General features: G+C 45.6%; 1 protein-coding gene across 1 annotated transcript in view; it reads left to right on the top strand.

Annotated features, from left to right (window-relative positions):
- Fgd6 (FYVE, RhoGEF and PH domain containing 6) overlaps nucleotides 1-24,850 on the top strand; it is a 128,344-nt gene that overhangs the window by 89,257 nt on the left and 14,237 nt on the right. Inside the window, 7 exon segments of the mRNA XM_028880248.2 lie at nucleotides 5,760-5,818; nucleotides 5,898-5,969; nucleotides 7,437-7,505; nucleotides 7,890-7,973; nucleotides 9,319-9,398; nucleotides 22,810-22,912; nucleotides 23,815-23,958. Coding sequence (XP_028736081.1) covers nucleotides 5,760-5,818; nucleotides 5,898-5,969; nucleotides 7,437-7,505; nucleotides 7,890-7,973; nucleotides 9,319-9,398; nucleotides 22,810-22,912; nucleotides 23,815-23,958 — 611 coding nt within the window.

The raw sequence follows: 24,850 nt of genomic DNA, 5'->3' as shown, positions 1-24,850 counted from the left end.
CCCTCGGACAGATGAAGCTGGAACTAGGGGGAATGGCAGAGGGCTGCTGGAGGCATTGATGGCCGTCCCTGGAGACCCCCAGGCTGGCCTTGAGGAGCGTGGGGTCCCATCTGGCCTGGCCAGGAAGTCCCTTCCCTGTGTGTTCTGTCATTGTGCTGCGGAGGAGTCCATCTGTAGAGATCCATTTCTCCATCTTCCATCTCCAACCAGAGACTGAACCAGATGATCCGTGAAGTCATTCTAAGCTGGAAAATCATTTCCACAAAGGGACTAAACTACAAGTCAAGGATAAAGTTTCAGCCAGGCGCGGTGACACACACATGTAGCCAGGCGTAGTGACACACACACGTGTAATCCCAGTACTTGGGAAGCTAGGAAAGGATTGCCGAGAGTCTGCGGCTAGCCTGGGCTACAGACTGACACCCTGACCACAGACAAACAAAGAGACCCGTAAAAGGAGAAAATTTAAAGTAGCCTGCTATTTTGAGAACATTTGTGGCTAGTGACTTAATACCTTTCCATCCCCCGTAAACCTCAGCACCACACCCCCACCCCCACATTTTGGAGACAAGATTTAATAATGTACTACAAGTTGACCTCAAACACAAGTCTTCTCAGGTTTGAGGATTACAGGTGTGTGCCTCTATAGCTGGCCTTTTTAGTCAGGAAAATAGCCTCCGCAGCCTGCGGAAGTCTAGTCTCTGTCCCTTTCTCCTGCCTCTTCATCTCAGATTAACTCTGGTCAAAGTGTCTGTTTATCATCATACAACCACTTCCAGGGGTTATCAGAAATTCGTTAAAGAAGTTCATGTCCACTCCATTCATTTTTGAATGTTGATCATATTCTTATACATTCTATATATCTTCAGATTTCAAAATGGAGTGAGCATGGGGCCAGAGCATATATGACTCAGTGGTTAGGGCACTTATTCCTGCAGAGGACCTGGGTTCAGTTCCCAGCACCCACACACTGGCTCACCGCCATTCATAACTCCAGTTCCAGGGGGTCTGGTGTCCCCACCTGACCTCTGCAGGCATCAGACATGCACATGGTGCACACTCATGCAGACAAAACACTCATACACATAAAATAAAGCAAATTTTTAGAAATTGAGCTTGTTTCAAGCCCATTTTTAGACATTCATAATCATTGTCTCGTCATCAATTTTTAAAACAAGGTTTAATTAATAGTAATATCGGTTGGCTTAAAAGTTGCTATATAGCCAAGGATGATGTTGAATTCCTAATCTTCCCGCCTCTCTGCCCTAAGTGCTGTGGTTACAGATACTTGCCACCACGTCCTGCTGTTTTGTTTTGTGGCAGAGTAGTCTTGAACTCATGATCCTCTTGCTCAGCCTCGTTTGAATACTGGGATTATAAGCCTGTGCCTCTACTCCCCGCTTAGTTTCTTTGATGTAATGGTTATTTGTGATACTATAAATTCACTTCAGGGTTCATGCTAAGCAAATGCTCTGCCACTGAACGACATCCACAGCTCAGAGTTAGAATTTTAAAAGAAAAGTTTGAGGTTCCCCAAACGATGTTTCAAGTCTTCAGTAAAGACCTAGTACAATTGATGAAGAAGTTTAAAATCTCCATCAAATAAATAATAAAGGCGATAGCTTTAGCGTGAAGATGCCCTGAGCTGTACATAGTCATTTGGAAAGAGGAAAATACGATAGTTGTAGAGGCAGAGAAGATTGGCTTAGGAAAAAGTAGGACTGTAGATGAGCTGGAGTAGGCCGGAGGAAGAGGAGGCATTACTGTCCTCTTGAAGTCTGTCTCATGAAGAGAAAAAAAAGGAAGACCTGAGGTTGTAGGTCAGCAATCTAACATGCGGAGCACACACAAGGCTTAGGTTTGTTCCCCAGGACGCCCTCTCATACCATTATTATAGTGATCTTGGCAAACAGAGCCCCAAGAGACCGCTCTCCATGTCCCAGGACTTCTGCCTTCAAGGAAATTAGTCACTGATTCTGTAGCTGAAGCAAGTAAAGAGTTTGAGATGAAGGATCTTGATTCATGGAGATTCCCACCTTCAAAAAAAGCAGAGAGTAAATAAGCAGTGACCAGTGGGATGCACTGCGGTCAGAAGCAGAGCAGTAAGCGGTGTGGAGAGCAGCCGTGAGTAGACTGTACCAGCAGGGAAGGAAGATAACGCAAATACACCCATCTACTGTCACTAACCTAAACAAAGATGCTTACCTCTGCACAGGGACATTCTGAGACAAACAGGAAAAGTGTTGAAGGAGACACCATGTTCTCCCAGAGATAGAGAGTCAAACTAAAGGGCAGAGTCATCAGCATCTCTTAAGGAGATGACACCAGAGAGTAGAATTGTAGAGCTTGAGACGAGGTAACCAAGTTGCAGCATCTTGATCATTTATCCACTCAACTGCTAAGGTTCTCAATCCTGCTCACTGTGAACTGCAGCAAGCCAGAGAGAACCATCAGTACGTGCTGTGAGGATAGTGTCAGGTGCATAAGTTTTGGCGTATGGTAGGTGTAGCTGAAGTTTTCTCTGGTCCTGCCCAGCCCCACAGACTCCACAGCTGCTTATAAAATAGTCACTCAGAAGCTTATATTAATTAAAACTGCTCGGCCATTAGCTCAGACCTACCACTGACTAGCTTTTACATTTAAACTCAGCCCATTTCTGTTCATCTACATGTTGCCACATGTTCCATGGCTTTACCTGTGTGCCGTTACATGCTGCTCCTTGGACGACGGGCTAGCGTCTCCTGACTCAGCCTTCCTGTTCCCAGAATTCTCCTTTTCTGTTTATCCCGCCTATACTTTCTGCCTGGCTACTTGCCAATCAGCATTTAATTTATCAACCAATCAGAGCAACACATTCACAGCATACAGAACATCCCACAGCAGGTAGGGATATAAGTAAACCCTACTTTCCTTTATAACAGTGATAAGGTTGGGACTGTAGCTCAGTAGTACAGCACTAGCTAGCATGAATGAAACCTCAAGTTCTATCTCCAGAATATCTTACACACACACACACACACACACACACACACACACACACACACACACATACTTTTTTTAAAAAAAGATTTATTTATTATGTATACAGCATGTATGACTGCAGGCCAGAAGAGGGCACCAGATCTCATTACAGATGGTTGTGAGCCACCATGTGGTTGCTGGGAATTGAACTCAGGACCTTTGGAAGAGCAGTCAGTGCTCTAAACCTCTGAGCCATCTCTCCAGCCCTGGTTTTGTTTGTTTGTTTGTTTTAAGATTTTTTATTTTGTTGTATACAGTGTTCTGTATGCATGTATGCCTGCTGGCCAGAAGAGGGCACCAGATCTCATTACAGATGGTTGTGAGCCACTATGTGATTGCTGGGAATTGAACTCAGGACCTCTGGAAGAGCAGTCACTGCTCTTAACCACTGAGCCATCTCTCCAGCCCTCACACACAATTTCTAAGTAGTAATATTGAAGAGAACCCATGTTTAAGGAATACAGAGACTTCCAGGGTTGGTGCTAGGTAAAGTTCCCAAAGCCAGGCATGATTACGCAGAAACATAATCCCAGCATTCAAGAAGCAGAATCAAGATCAAGACTTTAGGTGACGGTGGTGGCACACATCTTTAATCCCAGTACTCGCAAGGCAGAGGCAGGTAGATCTCTGAGTTTGAGGCCAGCATGATCTACAGAGTAAGTTCCAAAACAGCCAGGGCTACACAGAGAAACCCTGTCTGTTGTTTGAATCTTAGATAATGTTTTAATAAAAAAATCCCAGAGCTAGATATCAGGATGAAAGCTGAAAGATCAGAGAAGCAGAACAGCCAGGCAGTAGTTCTTACCTCTACAAAATCCTCAGCCTAAAGAGAGAGAGTGAGTTCCTGTTTCCTCACACCTTATATACCTTTCTCTGCCCTCCCATATTACTTCCTGGGATTAAAGGTGTGTGTGCCTCCCAAGCAAATGCATGAGATCTCAAATGCTGGGATTAAAGGTATGTGACACCACTGCCTGGCTCTGTGTCTAATCTAGTGGCTGGCTCTGTCCTCTGATCCTCAGGCAAATTTATTATGGTTCACAATGTATCACCACACCTGTCTTCAAAAACAAATCAAACCAAACAGAAATAAAAGGATCAGGAATTTAAGGCCAGCCTTGGCTACATGAGAAATAGCTCCTTCCTTGCTGACCACTTGCTTACACAAAGCTCTGGGAGGGCGTGGTTTCCCCTTTACCATTTCCTGCTTGTCTCAGAATGGCCCTGGTGGTCGTATGTGCAGGGTAGGCCAGTTGTGTGGGCCAGTGAGAGTGGAAGGGTGTTAGCCTCTGCTGCCTCCCCAACAAAGAGTGGGGGGCCCTTCCTGACACTGTAACAGTTACCTCTACACCCGTCTTCATGGAGCAGTCTGCCTTGGATGGGACACAGCCCCAGCCCCAGACAGAAGGTAGACTTAGCTAGGTATGGTGGTACATGCCTGTCATCCCAGTATTATCCCAGCCGAGACAGGAGTGTAGGGCTGGGGCCAACCTGTAATTATGGATTTGAAGCACGGCCTAGTCTAAATAAAGAAATAGGTGCTTTTCTTTTATATCTCGCTATAAAGATGCCGTGGTTGGAACATTTTTAAAACGCTTGTGGAAGACAAAGGGTCAATACATATTACAAACCAAAAATTGTCCCATGAAGCTAAATATCCCAGCATGCGAACTGATGCCTGCAGTTTCCATGCTAAGGCCCGGTGTGCTTCTGTGTGGCATTCTCCCTCCCTCCCTCCCCTCCCCTTCCCTTCCCTCCCCTCCTCTCCCTTCCCTCCCCTCCCTCCCCTCCTCTCCCTTCCTCTCCCCTCCCTCTCCTCCCTCCTCTCCCCTCCCCTCCCCTCCCCTCCTCTCCCCTCCCCTCCCCTCTCTCCTCTCTCCTCCCCTCTCCTCCCCTCTCCTCTTTCCTCCCATTCCCTCCCTCTTCTTACCCTCCCTCCCTGTCCCCCTTGCTCTACTGAGGATGAAATCCAGAGCTGCTCATTTCTCATATTCCTAATCCGGGTCTCTTCAAATCAAGTCCAAGGGAGGAAGGCTGGACCCCAGCCTTCTTCCGCTTTTGTTTTGGTTTATTGGTGCTCAGGTTGAACCAGGGCCTTAGGCATGCAAAGTATGTGCTGTATTATTGAGCTGTACTTCCAGCCTCTGACTCTCTTAAATAATTATTTCTCACAACTCCTGCTTGCTTTATCAGAATCATTTTCCCCAAGACAGTTTATAGTAGGTAAGACCTTTGCTACTAGGTAAAGTCCTGTTCTTGTCCCTGTAAACTTCAGCAGAGTAATTCCATCTCAGCAAGCCCCATGACACAGGATCTGTGGCTCCTTAGGGTTGTTCCTTGTTTGTTTGTTTTGTTTGTTTGTTTTTGTTTTCCCCTCACTGAATATCTCCCCCCCCCCCCTTTGGTTTTTCGAGACAGTGTTTCTCTGTGTAGTTTTGGTGCCTGCCCTGGATCTCGCTCTGTAGACCAGGCTGGCCTCGAATTCACAGAGATCCACCAGGCTCCGCCTCCCGAGTGCTGGGATTAAAGGCGTGCACCACTGCTGCCTGGCTCCCTCACTGAATCTTAATGTCTATAGTTCTGGTTACTCACAGGCAGCCAGGGCTCCACCCCTCACCCCCCTCCCCCAGGTTAGTTGCTGTGTAGTAAGTCTTTTGTCAACTGGAGCTGCTTAATGCTGGGATCTGTTTGCTCCATTAGTAATAACCAGATACCCTTTCTATTCCTGCATATTTTAGATGCCCTAGCTGTTGTTATAGAGGTAGCCAACCATGCCAACGACACCATGAAGCAAGGGGTAAGTCTGGAAATCAAGGGCTGGTGTGCTATGGAACCTGGAAGCACAGCATCACATCTTTTACATTGCCTCTCTGTAGGACAACTTTCAGAAGCTTATGCAAATTCAATACAGCCTAAGTGGACACCATGAAATCGTGCAACCCGGGCGGGTAAGTGTTTTAGAATACCTCCCACAGTTTAATACCGTGTATTTAGGCACTGTCTGTAGCCACTTTTATTTTAGTTTTGAAAATGAGTTGTGTTACTCTTCACTGACCTAATATGCATCGTTCTATCCATTCAAGACACTATGCTGTAAGTCACAGTGACAAGCAGTCCAATTCATTAGGAGAGAGGCAGAGGAGCCCATGGAGTTCCAATAAAGTGATTTAATGGGATCATTTGATCTTGTCGTACCAACTGAACTCACACAGCGTTGAGGGCCGTGTCATTTAAAATCTGTCGAGAGGCCGAGAAGGGAAAGAGATTGTTCTGATGCTCCTCACAGAGCAGAGAAGTGGTCTAAGAAATGAATTCAGGAAGTAGCCACATGTAATTGTCAGGTCGTTGGATGTGCCTCAAGGTCAAGTACACACAGGCCATATGTGTCAGTCCACAGAGTTCCCCGGGGGCCAATGCAGGATTTATGAAACTGATTGTCATGTATGAGTGCTTTTAAAATTTATTTATAATTTTTGTTTTCTTTCCATTTTTGTCTTTCTAAGAAAAAATAAGTTCTATTTGTGTGTTGCGAGGGTGTCAAAGGACAACTTCTGGGAGGCTTCCCTCCTTCTACCATTTAGGTCTCCGGGATTGACCTCAGGCCGTCAGGCTTTGCGGCCGTTACCTTTACCCACGGAGCCATCTCACTGGCCCCTTTTTATCTTCCTTGAGACCATCTCATAGAACCCAGACTAGCCACGAGCTAGACTATCTCATATAGCCCAGGCTAGCCTTGAGCTAGACTGACTCATATAACCCAGGCTAGCCTTGAGCTAGACTGACTCATATAACCCAGGCTAGCCTTGAGCTAGACCGTCTCATATAACCCAGGCTAGCCTTGAGCTAGACCGTCTCATATAGCCCAGGCTAGCCTTGAGCTTCTGCTCCTCCTGCCCATCCCCACCTCCCAAGTGCTGGAATCACAGGGTGGCACACCTCCACATGCCTGGTTTATTGAGGTGCTAAAAATCAAGCCCAGAGCTTCAAGCATGCCCTGCAAGCTACCGAGCTCATGGTCACCCTCTTTCTCTCTGAAGAAATATTTATTTGTTCATTTTTATTTTATGCACGTGAATGTTTTGCCTACATGTGTATAATAATGTGCACCACGTGCCTCTAGTCCCCTCAGAGGCCAGAACAGGGGGTCAGATCTCCTGGACCTAGAGTTACAGGCTGTTGAGGGCTCTCCTCTGCAATGGCAGTTAGTAATCTTATCAGTCTTATCCCCTGCGCCATCTCCAGCTCCTTACCTCCTGGTTTTTAGTCCCATTTCCAAATCACCCGTAGGGCTTAAAAAGAAACCGCCCTTGTAAAGGTCCCAAAGAAGCAGTTCTGGGAGATGCTGAGAGGAAGTCCTGTGTGTTGTCGTTGTGTGGCGCCGCAGGACTAACTGAGTGTTTGCTTGGATGAACTAGGTGTTTCTCAAGGAAGGCACCCTGATGAAGCTGTCTCGGAAGGTCATGCAGCCCCGAATGTTTTTCCTGGTAAGAAGCTCTGTGTGTTTGACATGTCCAGGCCTGGCTTAATGGAAGGCAGGCGGTGCGGATGAGCTCAGTGCACTCCGAGGCTTGGTGGTGTTTGGGGCAGCCTTCTCGCTGGTTTCAAGCCTAGGAAATGCTGAGATCTAATTTTATTTTAAATTTGGAAGAATTGTTTTAATCCATTATTTATTCAGGCAGATTGTAGTATTTTCATGGGATTTAGAATCCGTAAAACATTAAATCTCTACTAGAACTTGAAAATGAAGCACAGTTGCTTTTACATTTTTCTGACAGGTAATCTTTCCCCTTTCTCCTTGCACGTTATTAATACCTTGGTTGCTGAAATTGGTTTTTGTGAGCGGCCTTGTGTTCTGTTTCTCCTTCCAGTTTAACGATGCCCTGCTGTATACAACACCCGTGCAGTCTGGGATGTACAAACTGAACAACATGCTCTCCCTGGCCGGGATGAAGGTCCGTGTGCGTTAGTACATTTTTCCCTTACCCAGGCACGTGCAGAGAAGACCCCGTGAGATAGTCGTCTTTCTCACGCCCCTCATTCTTCTGTTAGCTGCTGCCTATGCGTCCATCTGTCCATCCCTGCCTGTGGCTCGCTCTTCGTTAATTTATTCAAGGGATAGTTATTGAGCACTACTATAAACAAAAATAGTGACAGATTCGGTAAAAATGTGAGGATGCATTCAAGGATGATTCGTTCGGTCTCTCTGCCTCCTTCCAAACCTCCCTCCTGTGCCCTGAGACTCTGCAGTGGTGCGGACCTAGCTCCCGTAAGCACACAGTCCCAAAGAGCAGTCTGCAGGCACACTTCACACACAGTCAGGAGTGCAGAGGAGCGTGGCAGCACACACTTGCACTCTGACCCCGTGGCAGGAGGAGGAGGCAAGAGGAGCAGGAGCTCAGGGGCTTTCTCTGCTACACAGTGAGTTTCAGGCTAGCCTCGGCTACTTGGGACTCTACCTAAGTATAACAGGAGTAAATAAGTAAAGATTGGAGTTTAGAGCCAAAGACAGGCTGGTGGTGTATACTTTTAATCCCCCGTCCACAGGAGGGGGATCATTTGAGTTCAGGAGCTCAAGACCACCTACAGCAGCATAGTAGGACTATCATCTCAAGTGTGTGTGTGTATGTGTGTGTGGTCTTTTTAAAAGGCTTCGTTTGAGATTGTGCTTTTATTTTGTTGCCCAGGCTGGACTATGTAGTTGAGGCTGGCCTTGAGCTCCTTATCCTCCTGCCTCCATCTCCCAAGTGCTGGGATCACAGATGTGAGCAGCCACACCAAGCTTTGTGTAGATGGAGTCTACTCTGTAGCCCAGTCTAACTGAGAAGTTGAGATCATCTTCTGCCTCGGCTTCTGGAGTGCCGAGAGCCTCCATAGACAAGAAGAGCAGGCATCTTTCGATAGGTGTGATTGGTGTGCTGCTTAGATAGACAATGGGAAATGCCAGGTGCTCCATAGTGAGACCCTTTCCCAAATAAAACGTAAAGCAAAGCCCACCATCTGAGAGAGTCAGGGAAGCCTTTCTGGGGAAGGACAGTGTGGCTTAGGCATGACCCAGACCCCATGCTAGGGCACTGGGGAAGGGCATTCCGTAGAGTGAAGACCGTGACCTACGGCTTGCAGATGGGGAAGTCGGGCCTGCATGTGGAACCCAGAGTGGATGGCAGAGGACGGTAGATAAAGCGGAGTGAGGGACCGGCTGTGGACCTCAGTAGCCAGGGGTCTGGGCAACTTCACCTACTGTTCACATGTCCCACGTGCAGCAGGCTAAATTTGACAGATATTTGTACCCTGTTCCAGGTCAGAAAACCCACCCAAGAAGCATATCAGAATGAATTAAAGATTGAAAGTGTGGAACGTTCTTTCATCCTCTCAGCCAGGTGAGTGAGTGAGTGAGTGAGTGTGTGTGTGTGTGTTGTGTGTGTGTGGTCATCACATAGTCACATCCACATCCACACATACTTGAAATGACATTTTGCTAGTATAGCTCGCTCAGATAGGTTTTTATTTTAATTTTTAACATGTAGGTCAGCTGCTAGATATTTTATTTATTCCTTTTGTAAAAGCTCTTTCCATTTGTGTTTGTATTATCCCTTCAAGCACATGACAGAGCTGATAGAGAAATAGCAGTGTTCCTCTAATAGAGTAGTGATGCTGGACTTGTTATGGTGGGCACCTTTTAAAAGTATTGCAAAGTTAGCCGGGCGGTGGTGGCGCACGCCTTTAATCCCAGCACTCGGGAGGCAGAGCCAGGCGGATCTCTGTGAGTTCGAGGCCAGCCTGGGCTACCAAGTGAGTCCCAGGAAAGGCGCAAAGCTACACAGAGAAACCCTGTCTCGAAAAACCAAAAAAAAAAAAAAAGTATTGCAAAGTCTCCTCTAGTTTAACACAGCGTGTTTCAGAACACTTGGTGCTTTATACTTTACTAGAAAGATTTCATGTAATCGTTAAGGTCCGTAATCCATGCAGTAGTTAACATCTCATTAAAAATGAGGAAACCAAGTTACAAAAAAGTAGAGTTTGCTCTCAATATAACAAAGCCAGAATAGAAATCAAGTCTTTTGCTTTTATATACATTGTTACCGTTGTGTGTGATACCAGACAAACCTCAAACAGACCAACAGTGACTTATGTGTGATAAACCGGTCTGTCATGAGGGCTGGGCTTCCTAGCACACACAATCATTCAGGGTCATTCTCCTCTGTATAGTAAGTTTGAGGCCGACCTTGACGATATGATTCCCTGTCTCAAAACACCAGGAAAGCTAGAGTGTAAACCAAACATTAAGGAAACCCAAAGTTGTAGAATTCATACACCAACATAACTCATGTGTCACACTTCACTCTACTTTGCAGATACTGTGTGCTTTAATTTGTGTTTGCCCGTTTGGTTGTTTTGTTTTGTTTTGTTTTTGAGGCCAGATCTCCTATGTGGTCTAGGAGGCCCCCGATTATCAGCAGTCCTCTGCCTCCTGGGCTTCGGGATGCCAGGCACGTGCTGCCACGCCCATTTCAGTACTGTATGTTCTGTGAACTGAAAGTCTTCCAGTGCCCCTTTCCTTTCCTTTTTATGAATTAAGGTTTGTGTGTGTGTGTGTGTGTGTGTGTGTGTGTGTGTGTGTGTGTGCACCTGTACACTTAAGGAGGGCAGAGGAGGGCTTCAGTTCCATTAGAACTGGAGTGCAAGTGTTTGTGGCGTTTTGAGCTTGTCAGGCGGGTCCTCAGGACTGCTCAGCAATGTCTATAACTACTGAGCCATCTTTTCAGTCCTGTTTCCTCTTTGTAACAGCGTGTGCCCACTCAGTGTCTCTCTGTGTCCTATTTCTGTAGTACTCACAATATTTCATTTTTTTTTCATTGTTGTATTTTCATGATCTATATAATAGGTGATCATTGATGTTACCATTTTGGGTACCATGAGCATGCCTACATGATGTTGAACTTAACTGAGTAATATTTAGTTTTCTGACTCTGAACTGAGTGTTCCTCTATATGTTTCCCTCTGCCACGCCTTCCCTATTTTGTCGGACAAAATAACCCTACAATGGCCTGTACGTGTCCAACCAAAAGGAAGAGTTACTCATCTCTCACTTGAAATCAAAAGCTAGAAGTGATAACAAGGGTGTGTCAAAAGCCCAGACCAGCTGAAAACGAGGCATTTGGGGCCAGCTGGCAAGGCATAAATAGACAGGAAAAGGTCTTGAGGACAATTGAATGTGCTACCCCCCCTGAACAAATGAGTGAAAGCAGGCTGATGTTTTATGGGGCACACCCGAGTCGTGTGGATAGAAACCAGTAACAACATTGTCTTAAGCCAAAGCCTAGTCTGGAGTAAATCCTTTTCAGTTCTGTGAGTGTCCAGGGGGGGTGGAGACACTGGGGCAGAAAGTTCGGGGGGGGCGGGCTGAGGCCTGAGGCTTAGGTCGTGTCTCGTGACATGCAAGCAGAAGGTGAGGAGACAGAGCAGCAGGTGGTGCTGAGGTAGAAGCTGCAGGGAGTTACCCAGGAGATGTAGCTGAAGAGACTGAGGAAGAAGGTGGCTGTGCCAGCCAACAGGTCTACGTAAATGGAACAGCCTTCCTTTGGTAGACGATGCCTCTAGAACCTTGACTGCTAGAGAGAGTCAGCACCTGGCTCCCAGCTCCTGTCTCCATGCACGCTATCCCACGCCACATCTTTCTGCCTCTTACAGGGAGCTCCTCTACCTGGACTTCATTACTTCATTCAGTCAGTAATACGGAGCCTCTGCCTTTGGCTAAGCATTGTGCTAGGCATAGAGGTACAGTGGGTGATTAAAAGAGCCTTTCTGCTCTGAGCTTGTATTCCACTAGGGCAGACGCGTACTTAGCTAATATTAACCCAAGTGAAGTAAGGATTTCTGTGATTAAGTAGGATGCAGGAAGAGGACTAATTCTTATGAAGCTGTTAAGAAAGCTAGATTTAGGGGGAAAGGACATGGAGATGGACCTTAAAGGCTTGCTGTGATCACCGACTTATGAAGGGTAGGTGTTGGATAACTAGGTAAAGGGAAAAGCAAGGGCCTCCTGGTGATTAGGAACAGTGACTTCAAAGGTTCTAAGGCAGAAGAAAGGAGCATGTAGTGTGAGCTAGGAAATGATATAAAAGGCCGCCAAGAGAAACTTGAAGGGTCTGGTAAAGTAGGATGCAGAACCGTCTTGTAGATTTGGGTCTGTAGCATAATAGCCATGGGAAAGCCACTTAATGGTTTATAACAGAGAATAATGTGATGAGAAAATTTCACTCCTGTGTGGACAACACTTTGGGAAAAGTGATTAATTGAACACAGAAGGCGAAAGAAAGGATTATTCATCAAGAGTTGACAGGCTTTATGGGCTGTAGGGTGGTGATGCCATTCCCTGTGATAGGTAGCCCTTGAAGGAGAGCAGTCTAGGGAAAAATCAGGGGTTGGCATGCACATTGAACATGTGGATGTCATCATGGAGCCTCAGGCGTGCAAGGATTTCAGTGTCAGAAGGACGCCTGGGCTGACGCATATGTGTGAGCGCCGTCATTCTGGAGATGGCAAAGTCTGAGACTGAATGCGGGTACACAGAGAGAACTGCACTTCCCCGTGAGACTCTTGTCATTCTTCAGGGCCTGGCAGCCCTCTGCAGGCTTGCCCGGGCACCGAAATAAAAGCGTGTCCCTCTTCTATGCTCGCGTTCACCACAGTAAGGTGGGACCCCTTAGCCGAAGCAGATTTTCTATGTCCAGTTCACACCTATCCGAATTGCCCGGTAAACATAATTCAGGAGAGTCACAATGATGTGGCCTTCAGACATCAGCACTGCACCCTGCTATCAGCACAGACAGTGGTGTGGCAAGGTCGGATATGCCCGAAATCCCTTCAGCTGGGCAGGTTTTCCCCCCAGTAATTCATTGCAATCGAGAGGAAAATAATTTTACACGGCAAAAATTTGCCTTCTGATGATGTACACATTCTATAAGAAACAAAGTACTCAGTACTGTTTGTCAGCTTGAGGAAGATGTGGCTTCTTCTGCCAATTGTGTTCCAAAAGGCCTAGGATGTCAGCACTGGATGCTTCAGGCAAATGTGTGTGGTCTGTAAGAAATGTGTTATCAAGAGCTGGTAAACATTGTCTTGGCGGAAGCCCACACGAGAGAGCGCCAGGAACGATTAAACAAAAGAACAGCATATGGGACATGATTTGTACAGTCAGATCGCATTCCTCATGCTCCCAGGGCTCCAGAAACATCCCACAGCAATTCTCAAATTAGCCATCTGCCTCTCTGTTTTCAGTTACTCTGAGCAAAAAGTGGGCGTTGGAAGGAGAGCTGGTAATGGTTCATAAATGTTTGCTCAGAGGTCCCAGTGTCTGCTCCTGTGTCGTAGTTCTGCGGAGCACACACACCAGATGGGGCTGACCTGCTGGTGAAGGGGGCTCAGCCCTTTACCGCATTTGGGTCTCATTTCCGCGCAGGACTCAGTAACCTGTCATTGGTAAAGCCGGTGTCTAATATCGGCGGCCCACATTTTCCTTACCTGCACGTGGTGACAGTGTCTGCTAATGCAGTGGGTGGAAGTTAGATCCAGTGGGCATTCCAGGGGCTCTGAAGATGAGAAATGGTGGCGTTTGGGAAGCCTTTAGTGCTGTTGGGTGAGCATAGTAACCATTAATTGACAGTTGTCTTTGCCAATAATGCTAGAATAGTAGAAGTAACAGGCAGATTTTATTTGGTTTTCAAAGGAAAGTGTTATTTCTTGTTTTGTTCTTTGTATATAATAAAATTTGGGAACTTTCAATTTTTAAATATCATTTGTAAATTCTTTTGTCAATATGAATAAATAGACTAAATGGCATTTATCAGGGAAGTACGTTACTGAAAATGTTTATTATGGGAAAGGCAAGTGTTCTAGTATCTTCTACAGTAACAAGGAAGCTAGGACTGTAATAGGTCATTGTTAGAGTTCTTGGTCTAGGATTCCTGAGGTCCTCCTGGGAGTGATCCTCCAGCCCAGGCAAAGGGGAAGGAAGACAAAAACAATCCAAAGAACAGTAACCTGTGCCCTTCCATGTGTCTCTCTGTTCACATTTGGAGTTTAATTTGATTTTATTTAATATTATTTTGTTCATATATGATTTGTTTATATTATATATAATATTATATATTGAATATATAATATATAAAAACATAATATATAATTCAATATATATTACATGTTGAATTGTTTATACTTATATTAGAGTGAATAATACACTGAGCTGCAGAAATCAAGACTCTACCACTGGTTTTCTTGTTTTGCATTTTTCTAAAGTATTTTAAATCTCATTGTAGTTGTCAGGTCATTTTGCATACTTTAATATCATGCTCCAAAAATACAGGGATTTCCTTATATCATTATGCTCCCATTGTGAAGGATTTGTTTCATTAGGATAGATTGTGAGTCTCTTCTCTCTTTGCTCTCCATGTATATGTATAGATTGTCATATTTATATTACCTAAAGTGTGTCTGGAAGTTTTGAATATGCAAAACCAATTTTAACTGACTTTATAAGTGTCTTGACACCAATAATGAATGGAAATAAACCAGAGTTTTGGAGGATAGGCATGGTTGAAAATGCAAAACTAGAATGCCCTTTTCTAGACAGGCCTCCTCTTCGCTGGCCTGTTCATACTGGAGTTGGGTTAAAGGGAGCTCTGTGATGTAGCACCCAGGCTACTACCGGTTTACCATGTCCCAGCAAGGAGCTGAGGATTAAAGCAGAGACAAGACAGCAGGTCATTTGTCTCAGTAGAATGCCGTTTATTGAAGGAGGGAAGAGGCCTTAAATACAGGCTTACAGCACAGTGGGAGAACCCCAGAGGGCAGAAGTTTGCTACAGATGTTTTACATACTTGCATCCTAGCTGTTTACACCAATATGCAGGATACACAAACAAGGGACCTCTGGTAAGCTGTTTAGGAGGAAGGAAACCAGCAGGGAATTAGCATAGGGAGGACATCTGATCAAGGTCAGCAAGCAAGGCAACAGCTACCCAAGGAATGGGGGTCAGGGCCCAGCAGATTCCCCCCCTTACTAAAAAGAAAAATGAGCTTCTGTCTTAGGTTACATGGGACGTCAGCACATCACCTTACCTATCATGGAGACACCTGCCCAGGTCATGCAGGCTCTCTGACTTAGGTCGGTGGGTGCCCCCAGATATTACCCGTCATTGAATGCTCATTATCATACAGGCTCAACCAAGTGTGAGCTGTAGGGTTAACTGCTGCCAAAGAACTCAAAGTAGCGCTGGGCTTGCAGTCTGTGCATTGGACACAGAAAAGACCAACAGAGGTCCTAACCCACCCATAGCCAGTAGGGTAAGGGCAATTGAGCCATTCCCTTCCTTAACAAGCCTTACTGCAAATTGGAGTCCTCGTAAGATGGTACCCCAAAAGTAAGTGGAACTCGAGTTTTATTAATTCTATAACTTCCAAAGCCAATCAAAATGTATACTGCTGAATTAAATTTATCATACCCCAATAGAATGAAGGAGTAATTAACTGTGGTAACTACTTTCGCTGCCAGGGTCTTCACTGTACTAGCTGTAGTAACGAACTGTGAGATAGCAATCCCAGAAACAGTAGCAGTGGTGGCTGCTACCGTTGTAGTAGCAATAACAGCCGAAGTGAAGTCAAATTCTCTTCTGGAGCATGTGAGCATCATCTGTGTCTAGCTGCCATGGTCCACTGGCATGGACACAACTCCAGGAACACGAACCACCAAGGCCCATTTTTCTTGATCCCAGCACAACTTAAGCTGGCAGCTCTGTAAAGAACATTTAAGAACCACAAAGAAAAACAGACAGCACACAAGGAGCAGAACTAATGATCTCACTAGCTACATTTCAGGCTCACAAATTTTAAGGTATCTTCAAAGGGGACTAGATGAATTTCAGGAGGCCATAAATGGTGCACAGAGCCATTCCTGAAAAGTAGGTACTATACCAGCTTGAAGAGGATTGCAAAAATGAAAAGGCTTAGCTGGCATGCTACTGTTAACAAATGGAGGTCAGTGACCATACTGCCAAATGTCAGGGTTACCCTCTAATCTCCAAGGTGCCTGGGTGACACGTTCTCAAACATACTTGAAAAAGCAGTTACCATACATTACTTCTGAAGAATCCGACCGCATGGCTACAGTTCCTAGACTTACATTAATGCTTGCCAAGGCTGGCCATATTGGGCTCTCAGTCCCCACTGGCATCAGAAGGGGAGAGTTTTTCACGAAGGCCCAATAGGTCTCTGCCATGTTGGGATTCAGCAGCAGCCACAGGGTGCACACAGCACTCAGGAACCCAAAGAGGAACCTCATTGACCTGCGGAAAGACACAAATGATGGCAGTGTTCTACTATAGCCTGTCCTTGAGGATTATAAGGAATACTAGTCTTATTAATGATAGAAAAACCTTGGCAGAGGCCGGGTGGTGGCGGCGGCGGCGGCGGCGGCGGCGGCGGCGGCGGCGGCGGCGGCGGCGGCGCACGCCTTTAATCCCAGCACTCAGGAGGCAGAGGCAGGCGGATCTCTGTGAGTTCGAGGCCAGCCTGGGCTACCAAGTGAGTTCCAGGAAAGGCGCAAAGCTACACAAGAGAAACCCTGTCTCGAAAAAAAAAAAAAAAAAGAAAGAAAGAAAAACCTTGGCAGAATTTTGAAAACCCTGTACTGCTGTAGGCAGGGATCTTTATCAGTCTTTATGCATTTTGGCACTCCCATATAAGCAAAAGCATGAAGACAATGATTCTTTACATCCTTAACCTTCTCACCTGAATGGACAGAGGCAAAAATTAGAGAGGATATGTATCGATAGATACATGGACATATGGTAATTTTCCAAAGGAAGGCATATGTGTGATGTCCATTTGCACACATGATTAGGTAAAAGTCCTCAGGGACTAACTCCCAAGTGAGGAACAGGTAAAAATTCAACACAAATAGGACATGATTTAACTATCTGGATGGCTTGTTCCTGGGTTATGCTCGTAAAATGATGAAGAAATCCAGCATTAAGATGATAACGTTGATGTAACTGAGTAGCCTTTTTAAAGGCGGAACAAATTAATGTGACATCCATACAAGTAATGGCATCAGCCCTCTGATTAGCTTCGCTTAGAGGTCCAGGTAATTGAGTATGAGCTCTAAGATGGCCCACGTAAAGGTTAAGTGAGTGGGACCAGATGAGTCCTTGCACTTGCAATAAATATTTATGAATGGGAGAGATGGATGGTATGTAGGCTGCTGTCTCCAAAGGCACAATGGCATGTGCCACATATTGGCTATCAGTATAAATGTTTACAAGCTCATCAGAAAACATCTGTAAAGCAAGCAACAGTGCCTGTACCTCAGCCACCTGGGCAGAAGTACCCTGGACTTTTATTCTCTTCTATATGTTACCAGAAACTACCACAGGAAACCCATGGGAAGTGTAATCCGTAAATGCTACACGGGCCTGAGGAATAGGAGTCATCTGTACGATCTTGGAAAATATAACAGGATGTAATTTAAAAAATTGACACACATCATTGGAGGGGTAGTGAGTATCCAACTGACCCTGCATGGAGCATGTCAATATGGTCCAATCATTGTCATTAGCTTGCAACCATGCTATTTGAGACTGGGTGTATGGGGTCACCACAATATCTGGCTCTTTACCAAAAGTTTGAACACTGATCTTGATTCCCTTAAATATAATCTGAGCAACAGCCTGTGGATAAGGAGTAATGTTTTTGCTGGAGAAGCTGGGGAATGTACCCATAGAGTAGGACCTGTTTGCCAAAACACTCCAGTGGGTGAATGAGTAAAACAAAATATCAAATACAATAAGGGAGAAGAAAGATCTATATATTGCACGTGAGCCTGTTCCAGGGCCTCTTGCACACGTTGTAGGGCTGTATGCCCTTCAGCTGTTAATTCATGGGGAGAATGGGCCAGGGTCACCCTTTAAGACATCATACAAAGGACAAAGTTGGCCTCTTGGAATCTTTAAAGTGGTTCAAAGCCATTGAATATCTCCGAGAAAGGCTTGGAAATCATTAAGCGTGCCTAGCTGATCCGTATGCAGAGTAATCTTTTGTGGATGTATGCCTGTGCGAAACAATTCATGACCTAAATAATGACAGGGAAAGGATACCTGTACCTTTTCTGGGGCTATTTGTAAATTAGCCAGGCTAAGAACCTCTTGTAATTGAGAAAAGGCATCAAAAACAAGTTTTTGCCGTCAATGTTTAGGAATTGCCACAGGGGCAGGCAAACCAGGCTGTGTTGCTTCCATGAGAAGCATTGTTTTATTTACAGCTCTTAAGATCCTGTAATAGCCTCCATTTTCCTGACTTCTTTTTAATAACAAATATAGGTATGTTCCAGGGTGAAGTGGAAGGAGTGATATGTCCAGCATCTAACTGTTCCTTAACTAATGCATTTGCAGCCTCTAATTTTACTTTTAGTAAGGGGCCACTGTTCCACCCATACAGGATCATCACTTTTCCAAATGATTTTTATCAGTTGTATTATCGAAGTCTGCTGTGCTGTGACCCCTATGAAAAAAAAAAAAAACCCTAATCCTCTAGTATCCCCAGGACATCTAGTAACACAGCTTTTGTCTGCTACAGGCAGTGGATCTCCTTGCAACATTTTCCCTAAGCCTCTGCCCGGGCAGTAGCCCTGACTCGTCAGCATCTGTTGTACAGGCTGTGTAGTAAGCACAGCTCCCATACCGTCTAACACATCCCGTCCCCACAAGTTCACTGGAATGTCAGGTAGCACAAAGGGTTGAAAAGTTCCTGCATGACCTTCCTCATCCTTCCAATTTAAGAGTAGTCTGCTCTGTAATGGCATCTGAGCTGTGCCGATATCTTGTAGGTTGGAGGTGGAATCTTTAAGGGGCCATACTTTGGGCCAATGTTTTATAGAGATAACTGAAATGTCAGCACCAGTATCTAAAAGACCCTGAAAATTGTGATCATTAATTTTTAAATTTAGCATGGGTCTTTGTTCTAAGGTAGAAACCCAGTAGGCTAGAGGGCCCATAGAGCCAAATCCACCCTCACCTCTATGTGGTTTAAGAAAAGGATTATTAGTTTGGAAGCGAGGCATCAAAAGCAATTGTGCTATGCAAGCACACTGGGAAATAACTGTCACCCCCTTACCAGCCTCAACCATGGTTCTAATTTTACCTTCAGAGTCTTCATCTATCACTCCTGAAATTACTCTAATACCTTGCATAAGAGCACTGCTCCTGCCCAGAATCAGGCCTAAAGACCCTGCAGGTAGTGGACCCATGACTGCAGCACTGAGAGCCTAGGGACCCATCTGAGGTGTTAATACTGCTCTGGCGGAGGCACAGAGGTCCAATCCTGTGCTTCCAGGGGTGCCTCTGATAAGGTCTTGGACAGAAAGGGATTCCTTCGAGGAATGAACTGGATGGGATGGTGGGATTATCACTAAGCAACACATCTTTAACCAAGCGCCACAAAGATAAAGTAGCTAAGGATATGGAATCAGGCCCTTCTTTATGCAAGCATTTTTGTAAGTCAACCTTAACCTGTTCCCAGTCTGGTGTATTAAATCCCCCAGAGACCAGAAACCAGGAACTGACATTGTGGAGGATCTGAATGAAATCTTTAGCTGTCCTGCTCTTAATGGTGCTGCCCTGTTGCTCCAGCAGTCCAATTAACTGTCCCTCCAGGAGCGACTGCAAACTAGCTGCACCCATGACAATTCACCTGCTCTTACTTTCTTTTAAAATGCTGGCCAGCCTTTCTTCAGGTGTCCTTCAGCATGCCCCTTCTTTCTCGGATCTCAGTGGGACCTCCACTTGTAGCACCCATGTTACTACCTGTTCACCATGTCCGAGCGAGGGGCTGAGAATTAAAGCAAAGACAAGATGGTGGGTCATTGTCTCAGTAGGATGCCGTTTATTGAAGGAGGGAAGAGGCCTTAAATACAGGCTTACAGCACAGTGGGAGAACCCCGGAGGGCAGAAGTTCACTATAGCTGTTTTACATATTTGCACCCTAGCTGTTTACACCAATATGCAAGATACACAAACAAGGAACCTCCGGTAAGCTGTTTAGGAGGAAGGAAACCAGCAGGGAATTAGCATAGGGAGGACATCTGATCAAGGTCAGCAAGCAAGGCAACAGCTACCCAAGGAATGGGGGTCAGGACCCAATGCTGTGAGAGACAACTAGGAATAAAACTTGGTGTGCTGAGTAGCGGGCGAGCCTTCACAACCACAGGCAGTTAGTTCCCTTCATTTACTACTTCAGCTTATGGTTTATGGTGCTAAAAATAGGTCCTTGTCACCTCACAGTCTTGTGTCTTTCTGATCCTGTCATAGTGTGCCTTTGCTTAGTATCATAGTTTTGTGTGTGCCTCAGTTTATATCAAATAGCTATAGCCTAACAAAGTTAGCAAAGACAGAACAGCTAGACCTATATGTTTAAGTCAGTTTCTGCTGGCCTCAATAGACCTTAAATGTCAATCAAACATTTGTTGTTAGCAAGTCCTATTTTTCATAAATAAGAATTGAATCCAAATTACATATACACTATGCTAATCTAATCTTTAAACAAGAGTTGAATCCAAGTTACATACAAGCATTTGTAGTAAACTTTATCTCTGTATATATATTTTAACTATAAACCCTTTCTGCTACAGGTTTTAAGCTTTGTTATAGAAGTTACAGATTTTAAAATCACACCCAATAAATTTACAAATCTTGAGATATAGAAAGTTTACACAATTATCTTAAGAGATGTTTGATAGCAAAGAGACAGTTTTTTTTTTTTTTTTAAGAATGGAGAGCAGAGAAAATTTAAACAAAAGAGATTTTGGGTATCATTTTTGTGTCGGTGTGTGTGCAGGGGGGGGTTGTATGTGGTGTTGGCAGAAATTGTTAAAAATCTGCGGGTGCCCAGCCGTGGTGGCACAGGCCTTTAATCTGAGCACTCAGAAGGTAGAGACAGATGGATCTCTGAGTTTGAGTTCAGCATGCTCTACAGAGCAAGTTCCAGGACAGCCAGGGCTACACAGAGAAACCCTGTCTTGAAAACAAAACCAAAACAAATCTGTGAGTGTGCCATTTGGGGCCATTGAGCTGTACTGAGGCCAAACCACTTACAGTAAGACTGTGAGGCTTCAGGGAGGAAAGCAGTTAGAGAAGACAGGTGAATCGAGCTCCGGTAGCGAGCCAAGAGACAGACGGGTGGGAAAGAAGCCAGGAGCAGTATTGTATATAGTTATTGTACTTTTGTATATAGTTTTTCTTTTGTTAGTTATAACCTTTTGCTTTTTTTTCTTTTTATTAAAATAGAAAAGGGGAAATGTGGTGGTAATCTAATTGTACTGAAATGTGATTTTGATTGTATGTTAATAAATAAAGTTGCCCGGGGGTCAGAGCTATTAGAGCCATAGACAGAGTGTGGCGGTGGTGGCACACGCCTTTAATCCCATAGATCTCTGTGTGTTCAGGGATACAGTCAGCATTGGAGACATATGCCTTTAAGACCTAGGGGGCTGTACATTCAGACAGTGACGAGGCAGTCACGTGTTTGGGTTTACAACCAATGAGAAGGCAGAACAATAATACTATAAAAAGACGTACAGACAGGATATAGCCCTCTTTCAGGAAGCTGGGACAGCAGGAGGAAGGGTGAGATTTTAGCTCTGAGTTCTGACCTCTTGGCTTTCTCTTTTACATTGTCTCTGTGTTTCTTATTTAATAAGACGGTTAGTTACATCAATAGAGCAGAGCAAAGATGAGATGGGAGAGACTTAGGGAAGACTCAGGGACAGGAACCTCTCTAGAGGGGAGTAGATTGGGGCGGGGAGTACCTTAGTGGAGGGATGCCCTGAATCACAATGGAGAAGCAGGCCCCAGTGAGCCAGTGAGAGGCAGAGCCTTCCCAGGTGCTGGGTGCCAATGAGGGTGTAGGAGCAGGGGAGCTGAGAGGGGACACTTAGCAGGTAGGTGGGGAGAGATGAGCACTTAGAGCAGGTGGAGGAGAAGCAGCTGAAGAGACACAGTCTAAAATTTGGAGTATGGTAGGTGGCAGAAGCCAGCGGAACAAATGATCCATACCTTAGGCCATGTCTATGAGGGTATCGGGCACCAGACATGTGAGAGGGTGTACAGGAAAGAAGCTGCGGACATGACCACTCCATGACAGGAAGATTTTTATTGTACGAGAAAGGGGTGGGAGAGGGAGAGGGAACAGCCAGAGGCATCTGGAAGAGTCCAGAGCAGAGAGAGAAAGAAGTCGTTGGACATGGCCAGCGACCAGACATGGCCAGGGTTAAGGAAGTGAGGGAGTGTGAGATATGGAATAGAGCATAGTGAGTGAGAGAGAGAGAAAGAAAATGAGAGCGAGAGGGGGTAAGTGGGAGGGGGAGGTAGAACGAGAATGTAGCAAGAACAGTGTGGGGGCAGTGGGAACGTTTGCCATTATGAAGAGAACACATGGGCATCTGGAGGAAGGAAGCCTGGGCGAGTGAAAAGGGCTAGCTAGCATGCTGTCCTGGACTTGGACATGTATAACATGTCCTCGGGATACTGAGGGAGCCTGGGGGCCAGCATGGGCTTTGATGTGCAACCACAAGCAGCCATGTGTCCCTGCTGCCAGAGGTAAAGAAAATGACGCCTTTTCGAAGGAATCCCCTGTGGACTGACCGGAGGGTGGTCTTAGTTGCCAGGGGAGAAGGAAAGGGAGAAAGTAAAAGACAGAAGGACTCAGTGCTGATGTCTTCTCGATGAACCTTTGCCCCCGTCAGTTCTGCCGCAGAAAGGGATGACTGGCTGGAGGCCATATCCAGGGCCATAGAAGAATACACCAAGAAGAAGATCACCTTCTGCCCCAGCCGGAGCCTTGATGAGGTACTGTGGTCCTCTCCTGCTGGGCTGGCTTCAGGGGGTTGCTTTTCCTGTAACTGTAGAGTTCACAGAGGTTTAGAAAGGAACGTGTTTTTCAGAGATGGATTAGAGGAGGTATGTGTACTCCTAGTTTCTCCTAGTCATAAGACTTAAGTGTAGAAAATTTTTTTATTTACTTGTGTGTGTATGTGTCTGTGTGTGTGTGCGGGGGTGTTTATGGGAAAGGAGTGTGTGTCTATGTATCTGTGTTTCTGTATGTATATATCTTTGGGGGCATGTGTATGAGGAGGGAGTGTGTTTCTGTGTGTCTGTCTGTTTGTGTGGGTGTATCTCTGTCTCTATATGTGTCTTTGTGTGTCGGGGGTGTTTATGGGGAGGGAGTGTGTGTCTGTGTATGTATCTGTGTTTCTGTGTATGTGTTTCTGTATATATGTATCTTCAGGGGGATGTGTATGAGGAGGGAGTGTGTTTCTGTGTGTGTGTAGTAGTATATGTGTGTCTGTGTCTCTGTGTATGTATCTCTGTATGTTTATGGGAAGGGAGTATGTGTCTCTGTGCGTGTCTTTCTGTGTGTTATAGGGATTGAATTCAGGGTTTTCCTCACACCATGCGTCCCACCCCAGCTCTATCCCCAGCTTTCACCGTAGGGAACTGGGAGAGCAGGACTAGCTTCAGGAAGAAGCTAATCATCTCAGTATCGTGAGCATCTTTTGCAGATAGTTTGGCAACAGAGGATTTTCAAATGTATTTAATCCTAATATACTGAGGACTGGAAAAATGGCACGGTCTTCTTCCCTTCCCACCTCCTTGATAATGCCTTCAGCACTGGGGACGCCCACTGCAGAGACTCGGTTCTCCTGCAGGCAGTGTGCACCAAGTAACCAGAAGTCCGTCTTCTTCCACAGGACTCAGACAAGAAAGAGGAAGTTAGTCCCCTTGGGTCAAAGGCTCCCATCTGGATCCCTGACACCAGAGCCACCATGTGTATGATTTGCACAAGTGAATTTACCCTGACCTGGAGAAGACATCACTGCAGGGCCTGCGGGAAGGTCAGAAGGAACAGTGTCTGTCGTGGTTGTGATGTTGGTGTCGGTGGGCTGTGCACAGGGGGGAGTATCCCCTCAGAAGTCGGTGTAGTATACGAAACGGAAAAGCAACAGTAGTGAAAACCACAGATGTCGTCTTATCTGTGTGTTTGGGGTTGGGGTAGGGAACATTGTGGGAGACCCCCCCTTTCTCCACTCTCCACCCCAGTTACAGTATCAGTGCAGCCACAGAGAACCTATATTCAAAAATGGAAACTAATCCAGGCCTGGTGGCACGTGCCTGTAAATCCCAGCCCTCAGAAGACTGAGGCGGGAAGATTTCAGCAAGTTCGAGGCCAACCTTTTTGTCTTAAAGAACAAAACAGCCATCTTCCTGTAGGCAAGGATCAGTAGGATGGTCCCTGTATTTTTGCTGGACTGGAACTCAAACTATGTAAACTAGGTTGGCTTTGAACTCACAGAGCTCCACCTGCCTCTTCCTCCTGGATGATGGGATTAAAGGCGTGTGCCATCACGAATGGCCCAATAAATCAATTTAGAAAGAGAAAAGATTTACTTTGGCTTACACTTTTGGACTTTGGTGCTTGGTCAGTTGGCCTTAGTATTGGGTTAAGACAGCATGTCATGTGAGAGCATGTAGTGGGCAAAGCTGTGTACTTGATTGTTAAGAGTGAAAAATGTGGAAGAAATGACCCCACAGTCCTCTTGGAAGGTACCCGCCGTAATGAACTTTTAAAAGTTTCTGCCATCTCTTACTAGTGCCCAGGTGGGTCCTTGGAAGGTATTTCCAATCCACACCAAAGTCTTAAGCTTTAAGCATGATTTCTTTAGCAGAACGAGCATAGTGATAGAGAGCTCCTCCGAGGATGAAACCAGCTCTCGTGACCCGGTAGCG

Source organism: Peromyscus leucopus, chromosome 18 (assembly GCF_004664715.2).
Source record: "Peromyscus leucopus breed LL Stock chromosome 18, UCI_PerLeu_2.1, whole genome shotgun sequence".
In the NCBI taxonomy this organism is placed as follows: domain Eukaryota; kingdom Metazoa; phylum Chordata; class Mammalia; order Rodentia; family Cricetidae; genus Peromyscus; species Peromyscus leucopus.
The sequence above is the reverse complement of the archived record's forward strand: the minus strand, read 5'-3'. Positions and strand labels throughout refer to the sequence as shown.